The sequence below is a fragment of the Hylaeus volcanicus genome, chromosome 1 (assembly GCF_026283585.1).
Source record: "Hylaeus volcanicus isolate JK05 chromosome 1, UHH_iyHylVolc1.0_haploid, whole genome shotgun sequence".
Lineage (NCBI taxonomy): Eukaryota > Metazoa > Arthropoda > Insecta > Hymenoptera > Colletidae > Hylaeus > Hylaeus volcanicus.
In genome coordinates, this window is record NC_071976.1 from 27949799 (window position 1) to 27958599 (window position 8801).

At 43.2% G+C, this 8801-nt stretch overlaps 1 protein-coding gene across 1 annotated transcript; it reads right to left on the reverse strand.

The window, feature by feature from the left end:
- Nucleotides 1-1283: 1283 nt before the first annotated feature.
- Nucleotides 1284-3059, reverse strand: LOC128884506 (IQ and ubiquitin-like domain-containing protein). The gene is made up of 2 exons (XM_054137932.1): nt 2742-3059; nt 1284-2638 (listed from the first exon to the last, which is right to left on the reverse strand). Exons 1-2 carry the CDS (start codon nt 3050-3052, stop codon nt 1423-1425), a joined length of 1527 nt encoding a protein of 508 aa, XP_053993907.1. The 5' UTR covers nt 3053-3059; the 3' UTR covers nt 1284-1422.
- Nucleotides 3060-8801: the final 5742 nt, after the last annotated feature.

An 8801-nucleotide genomic window follows, 5' to 3' on the forward strand; every position in this document is an offset into this window, starting at 1 on the left:
GGTAACGAAAGTGGACGCTTACAAACGGAATACGAAGATTAAAGCGAACCAGTGTGCATTCCATTTAACTTGAACCGTTTGGGTCAAACGATGGATATTGAACGAAAATCGAATTTGTCCAAGATATATGTACAATATTTATCTTCCTCTTTACAACTTTCGATACGTACACCCAAAGAAATATCAAAGTATTTCAATATTTTTACTCGGCGCTTTTTTTTCTTACTTATTGATTTCTCCTTAAAACGAACAAAATGAATAAAAGCTTTGTTTTATAATATGATGTGTCTATCGTTTCTGGTTGCAGTACTTTGTCCGAAACTTGAACTCCCTACGCGACGAAACTGTGCAGCGTGTACAGACGTGGTCAGATACATGTGTTCGATGCAACTTCGTTTCCAATTTGACCCATCTTTCGATCCCGATCCCGGTCCCGATCCATTTCGAGCTCGAGCGATTCGCTTCGCGAGCCTTAGCAACGCAGACAACGCAGTGTTCGCGAACGATTATCGATCACCATTGAGACCGGGTATAGATTAGTTTGAAACTCGAATCAATTATACTCGCACCGAGGAGGCGGTTTAGTCCGCAAGCCAAGCTCGGTATACCGAATCTAATTAGTAATGCCGATTTAGCAAACCCTAATTGCGCGACAACATATCACCGGCAATTTATGCGATGCCCGTGTTATGAATCACTCGTCTGCCTCATTGTTTTCCTACTGGTCATCCATGTATGCCTACACGCGATCGCCTTCGACCATACCCTTCGTAGTCGCGAAATTTGTCGGTGTTGCTTCATTGGTCACGTGAGATTATTATGGGCCGCGGTTTTGCATCGAAATAAGGTGTCGGAGTTCAAATTAAAATCGCCTGTATCTCTCCGCTCCGGAGCATCGTTTTTTCCGTTTCCGTTCCTTCTTCTCGCGGGTAGTCGCACGGAACCGTCCGCGCACCTTACCGGGCTATAAATAATAGTCGATTTGAACTGCGATATAGACAAGAATATATCAATGTCCAGGAAGACGATCCGCTTTAAATGCAAATCACGCCTGATTCTGAGCCCCGCTGGTGTACTCGTTGGGAACCCTTTAATATCGATTCGGGTAAAGTTGCATTAACTTAACAGGTATTGGAATTTCCTTGTAGTTTCTTTATTAACCGCGTAAGATCGTAAGACGATGATGTGTTAATTTCAATAGAGTTGCTTAAATGGTACTTGTCACCCCGCCGAACTTGGAAAGTCTAATGGATAACGTTTTCGCGTTATGCCATTCGGCAGCATTCGTCAGGGAATAAAAGTTACCATCTTTTACGCAACGAGCCGCGATGAGCCATAACGCGAGTAGTTGGTTACGCTTTATTACGATTTCATTCATTCTTTCTTTCTTTCTTTGGATACGTGCAAAGTGCGTACATGTTTTCAGCCATCGACGAGGTATCCGAACTGAATTTTGGCTTGTAAATTTCTCGTGTGAAACTTATGCAACACGATCGTCCCGTAAAACTCTGCGAGATTGTCGACTCTCGTATGCACGGAGGCCTCGTTCGCGGTCAAGAGAAGACAGTTCCACGGTGACCACTCGACGTTCCTGTCCAGTCTCACCAGTCTCAACTCGTCGAGCCGATCGCACTCGGAGATGGCCGATTTCCCGTGCCAAACGCTATTTACCAATCGATGAATTATCTTGGCGTCGACGACGAAAGCCAAATTGGTGTGAGAACGATTCTTTCCAGCCTCGCTACGCCTGATGTCGCGAAGCAGCTTCTCGTAAGGGCCGTAGACGATTCGGGGCATCATTCGCGCATTTCTCGCGCATAGACAATAATCGCAGAAAGACGAGCGGCGTCGGCGTCGTATCTCCCAAGAAAACTTCTCTACGGGCAGTAATCTACCGCAGCTGCTGCAGATCGTTTTACGACCGACCAGAATCGCGTCCTCCGAGTCGTTTTCCAACGCCTCCCTGGCGAATATCAGGAAGGTGATCTTGGACCGATTTCTCAGCCAGTTTAATTTATTCCGGTCAACGTCGCATGTCAAAAGATCAATCTCCTGGTCGAGCAAGCGCAGCAGATCGTTCGAAGGTTTGCACGTGTGTGGCTCGATGTCGTTTCTGAGTCGACGCAACATTCTTATCCGTTTCTGCACCGGAAGGTCGTCCTTCGACAACGCGTTGTACGTGTCTCGCAAACGGCGTGCACACTGCACGCGGGCTGTGTCTACGAGAATCGACTCGCCGAGACTGTTCTTCCAAACCGCAGGCCTGGATAGCTCGTTCAAGAAGTTGCTCTGCGTTTTCTTCTTGTTCCTAGTCTTGACGACCGTTTTCAACGAGTCTATGCCTCGCAGCAATTCCACCTCTTTCGACAAGAGCAGGGTGCGCTGCGCGATCTTGTAGCATTCGAAGCGAGGATGCTTGCTAGCCGTCTCTGTTTCATTGATGCGCCAACGATCCAGGAGATTGTACAGTAACTCAAAGTCTGTCCTTGTTCTTAGAGATGTGCGGTTTAGTATCGTGAAATCCTGGCTGCGATAGGATCTCGGTTCCGCCGGTATCCGTTCCTCGTCTGTATCTTTGGTACACGTAGAATCGTAGGCGGTTGCTGGCTGGATCGCGGTGAACCTGTCGCGTTGAGCTCTACGGAAAGAATTCGACATACATTTCAAACTGTATTTAAATCTACAAGAATTTCAAGACACTTCAAACTACAACTCTTTAGCATTGTCGCCGTGAATGATACCTGTAAAACCTCTGTATCTTTACGACGCTCTCCAGGATCTTCTCGTTAGAGGGATCTTTTAAACCGGAACGCCAAGAGCCACTCTTAGCTTCCACGAGCCTATCTCTCGTGTCAGGAAAATAATTCGTTTGTATCGTGACGTTGCATAGCGTGTTTGTGAATTTGTCGGCCAAAAATTCGGTCTGCGTCGTCCTTTCGTTCCCCTCGCATCCATTTATCTGGTCGTCAGTCATTGTTAGCGTACACGCATCGCGGCATATGGTTCTTGTTAGTTTACTCCTCCATCTACTCATGTACGGTTTCGTTGCCATCGACAAATATCCCCGTCCGAACGTTTCACCACCTGCGAAAAAATTAACAGATTTCGCGCTCGTCGTAAGAATCAAGAGATCGAAAATCAAACTCAGTAAAAAGCTTTTCTCCGTTAGCACCCCCTGTATTCCAGTATCTCATATCTATCCATTTGTCCCTGTCTCTATCCATGCATCATTTTATGTCACAAACGTTACATTTCCCCGTTAGCACCCCCCGTATTCCAGTATCTCATATCTATCCATTTGTCCCTGTCTCTATCCATGCATCATTTTGTGTCGCAAACGTTACATTTCCCCGTTAGCACCCCCATGTTTCAAAAATAAAATGATTTTCAATCACAAAAGAACCGTGACTCCTCTTCGAGTCGTCGCGTCGGCGTCGAAATATTGTACATGGTCGCCTTATAAATAAAGTTATGCTTTTCCATCGCGTTCGTGAAAGATGAATTGTAAGCAATATCCACTGGATAATAATGTAGTGAGAGAGATGGTGAATGAATTCCCGAATCTTTGTTCTCGTTCTTATAACGACATTTCGACATGCAGACCGCGTGATGCAACTTGAATGGGGGTTCATCGACGTTAGTGACCACGTGTCGCACTGCAAACATAATCGCATGCCATTCGCAGGCCTACACCGTAATGCAAATCCAACTACGTGACGTTAGAAATCATGCAGCGCAAACGCAGCTACCTGGATGATCTGGCAGCCTCGTGAAACATTTTCCATGGAATCGTGTTTCTAAACGAATTTTAAGAATTTCAGTGTTTCCTTTACCATTCTTTATTCTAGTCGAAAAATTCGATTGATCGCGGTAGATACAATTATTTTGCAAGATATCGCGTAGTTTCAGGCATAAAATCAAGTTCTTCGTATTTAAAACAAGGAAACTACTTGAAACTATCGACATAAATTTCGAATCAGAGTTGTAAATATATTATTATCGTTCGGTTCGTACATATAGCGCGATCAACTGTATAAATACATACCGTCGTATATTGTTCGCCGGTGTTAACATTTTATTTTCTTCCCGTTAGCCGACACCTGCGGCATACCAAGCTGGTAAAGCGTGGACCGGTAGTTTGGCCGCCGAATTGTTAAAGTAAACGGCGTAAATATAATAAATTATACAGCGTCAATCGTCGACGGTCGCGTAACCGTAACGCCCCATAAATGCGTCGGTAAATGTAGCGTATATCGGTGACCGCCTGGCGTCGGTGTCGCATCAGTTACCTCTAGCGCAAATTTAACCATAAATATACATAGCCAACGTACATATATTCGATTGGAAAATAAGTTCGTCCGCGGCTTGATGCCGAGGGTAATTCCAATTTTTCGCCAATAACGAAAAAATCATCGGACGTCAAGCGAACCGGCCGTCGCAATTAAATTGGATTCCCGCCAGGCGATAACGGGATAACATCGGAAGTCAATTTCTTATTGTAAAGGAACAGAGATTACCCTAAGTGAGGCCTCTTCGCCTCACCTCCGCGAAATAAGTGTTTACGTTTTGGTTATTAAACTTCGTTCGCTGCCAGCCGAACGTGAAAATTTAATTTCGAATTTAATCGAATCGTGCTACCAGACTAGGCGTACGCTACATACATGTCTATGTATCTGTGTAAGTAGGTGGCGTAGATGTATCTAATGTAGGCGCATCAAATATTCACGGTTCCCCGTAATCGAGAATAAAGTAAAGAATCCAGCAACCGGGAATGATGCGTGCGTGGCACCCGCCTCTATTGTATCCTCTTTCAAGTTCGGCACTCTCTGTGAAAGGGGAAAAGGGGGCTGCCATAATGACATAATATCTCCTTTCACCCTATTATTCATCAAGTTCCATATCTTCGAGAATTGAATCTGAAAAATTACATTTCCATGTTAAGTAAGTCCAAGAATTTACTTTAATGGATACACATTCTTTTTGCTCTTGTCTCGATCAATGGATCGGCTGTTTGTAATATGTTAGTCAGAAATGAGCAATCGATAGGAGCTAAGTATCTACCGTTTCCCTGAAAGAGGAAACAAGGTGATTCCCCTCTGAATTCCAGAGGTTCTCGAATGGCAAATGAAAGATTGCCCAACTAAAAGTTTCAGTGTTTTTTTGACAATTTCCAAGGAATGTATAAGGAAGCTGCCAACACCGTCCGCGTGTTATGAATTATTTAACGTGAAGGAGGAAATAGAGGTTGCTAAGAGACGACACGAACGTGAAACTGTTCGAGCAAACCGCCCAGGGCATCGAAGAGATGCAAAAACGGAATGGTTGATGTAACAGCTCGGTGTGCGAGAAAACGTGGCAAGGGCAAACAAGGACCAACACATTCTCGCTCGCTGCGCCCGGATTAACGTTTTTCAACATTCGAATATAAATATTCTGAAATAATATTCCGTCGCGATACCGTAACGACCGCGACATCGACGCGCGGCGTTCGCGTCGGCCAGGGCCGAGTCTGAATTTGAATTCGAAAAATATTCGCAAACTTTGAAATAATATTAACGAGTGGATTCGAGCAGGCTTTACTCTCTAAAAGAAAACCAGATTTGAATAAAATTTCAATTGTCTCCTCGTCGTCGATGAAAGGAAAACGAACGAATTGTACATGTACATCGCGGCGTATAATTAATAGAAACGGTAATTGAGAGGTTCGAGTCGAGTTTCGCTAATAACACCGGGGCGAATCGTTGAAAAATCGGGAAACTCATCCAACCCGATTGCAACGCGATGCAATTACTTTGAGTACATAAATATTAAACACGATGTTTCTCATTAAAATCAGCGTCTGGAATATCTGTAAATTTCCGACGCTGACTGCCTTGTACGATCATCCGTTTTCAACAAATGAACGTGACACGTTAAATATAGTGAAAGGATAACAATTTAGCCACTTGAAAAATTGATTCGAGCAGAGATAGCTAAAATTTAATTCGAATAACAGATAGATATCGAATGAAATTAGCGCATAGCGACAATAAGGCTACTTCACCTAGGTTGATTTCTTCCTCGCTAAAGTTGCAATAAATACAAATCGTTAACTTTAAGTTTCGACTCACCACCCTTTGTCTCCAGAAGCGTTTCGACGGTATACACGCATTATAATTTACTTTCACGTAAATTATTTTTATATCTATGGATTGGTGTTTATTAGTCACACTCCCACGCGATTAGTCATTGTTAGTTTCACAGCAGGACGACTGTAAATTAGAAAACTGAGCGGGGCGTTGTAACGCACGGTATTAATCGACGACGAGCTTATCTCAAAATGAAAACGCATAAGTGGATTTATGAAAAGGAACTCGCGCGAGAAACAAGAAAAAGAATAAACGTCAACGAGGTAGTAAACGATCTAGGTTCTAGAATAGAAAGAAACGTTCAGAGCTTTTAACGCAACGCAACATACGTACACCTATATGGAAAGACCTCTGCGCCATGCGCCACCTGAAAGCTCAAAGCCTTAAATCCAGCGTTGCCAATGGCAACCTGCTTGGTCGATCGGTCAAAAGCACTTTCTAGTACGCTATTTTTCAAGATTATTATACGCGAATCAAGTTTATAATACGTATAATACGTGAAAGTGGAATATACAGGAAAGTTTTGTTAAACAAAGTTCGACAAAGTTGGATTAACGAGAGGTTTGATCAAGATCGGTCTCCAATGGTCACGATAGTTGCCAGGATTGATGAGAAACGGCGGAACTGCGACGGATAAGTCATCAGTCGTTGATATTGATGTCTGCAAGCCCTCGGGCTGTGGTTCTTCGCTGCCAAAACAAAGTAATTTATCTGGCCTGTGACGCGAGGACCCGCTGTCTCACGTTCCGAATTGGCCTGCACGCGGTCGCCTAGTTACAAATTGCCTCGCGACATTAGTTCTGTTCGACGACGGTCTTCCGAATTCGCCGCAGGTGTTTCCGGACGGTAGAAATTTCCGCAGATCGACCAAAGCTCTATATTCCTCTCTACCGTTTCGTCGGATCGCTCGAATAAAGCTACCTGCTCGATTGAATTCGTTATGAGAAATCCTGGATTTGGGACTGGGAATGTTCACGAAAACAAATATTACCAATATTTCAGAAGAACAGCAAAAAATATGAAACGTTTGATTCCGACACAAGACCTACGATCGTTTTTAATACAAACGCTGGTCTGGTAGTTCCCATCACGGTTTCCGTTTCGAAATACTCACGTAAATCGAGGGCCGGCGCAAGACTGAATGTTACTGTATACATTGTAAATATTCAATTAATTCGGAGATGTACATATTTCATGCATTTTAAAGTTTCAGATTATTATACCAATGTTTTCCGAGAAAGTAATATTTCCGAACATGAAGAGTAGAGAATAATATTTAAATAAGTAATCGTGAGATATTTTTCTATATTTTAATATTTATTGATTGGAACAATTCAAACTTAATACCTCCGACACGGTAAAAGTGCAAAGTGTACAGTGCAAAAGTGTAAAGTTTAAAGTGAAATTAGATTTTGATTAGCAGGGACAACATCAAGGAGCCAAGTAGCTGGTATTAATGATCCGTAGTGGGGATAGTTTCTGTGCATTTATCGTATAAAAATTTGTGCGTATGAGATTTTACTGCAGTAACAAAAAAATGTTCCGTTACAATTGGGCCTTAGTGCGTCACAAAGCAATGAAGGGGTTTTCTGAGAAAAAAAATGTCCTGACACGGCAAATCATTAAGTATGGTACAGCAGGTGGCGGTTCGCTATCAGTTAGTGATAGTTAGATTGTCCGTCGTTCTGTTATTGCATTATTGTATTGTTCGATTTGGAAGGGAGTGGTACGTTGTACCGAGAAGACTTGCGAAACGTGTAACCAAGAACAGAATCCACGGAACATCAAAGGCTTAGACCTCGATCGCATCCAATACCGTCGCGTCGCGTCTTGTCGTACGAATAGAAATTCGGAATGCATCGTAACGGTGCACAAGGAAGGATTCTTGAAAGAAGATCACCCCTACTCGCTACGATTCTCAGAAAGGAATTAAATTAAACGTTCGTTTAAGTAGCGTCCAATTCTAGACAGTTCTTTTATTGCTTCTTTTCGAGGCAGCCAGGGGTCTTCTTCCAATTCAATGTTCGACTTTTGTCTGTTGATTAGGAAAAGTGATTTCATGGTGGCTGCCATTTTATCGTGGCTTCGTTTTGTTCGATAGATTTCGATCGACGTACGTAACCCCGCAATTCACGTGTACAATGTTCAATTCCTACAGGTGAATTTCTATTTTGTCTTTCCAATCCGCCGAATTCCGTGAATCTCGGATAAATTGCGAGCATGTATTTCACAATTTATTTGGACGGGAACGAATTTCGATAGACGTACTTGGTACTTGGTACTTGGATGGGGATCCTTTTCGAAACGGATTTCCAACCGTAAAAGGAGGACGCGCTTTCTATGGATTTCGCGAACCAACGAAATTTTCGACCGATTCGAAAATACCGAGGGCTGATGGAAACTTATCGTATTTTCCATGGGATGAATGGATATATTTAAAAGGAATGTTAAGCATTTCGGAATCGATACGATCTTGGACGACGATCCTCCTTCCGACGAGTCGGAAACATTTAGAAATATATTTTTGAGGCAACAATTTCGTCAACGACAGGTTAATTCGCTGGTTGGAAAAGTTTTGCGAGTAAAAGCGTAAACCGCGATGCCATTTGACGATTATCAAAGCTGTGGGAAGATACTCGTGACTGGATGGGATCAAGCGGGAAATTTGGGGCG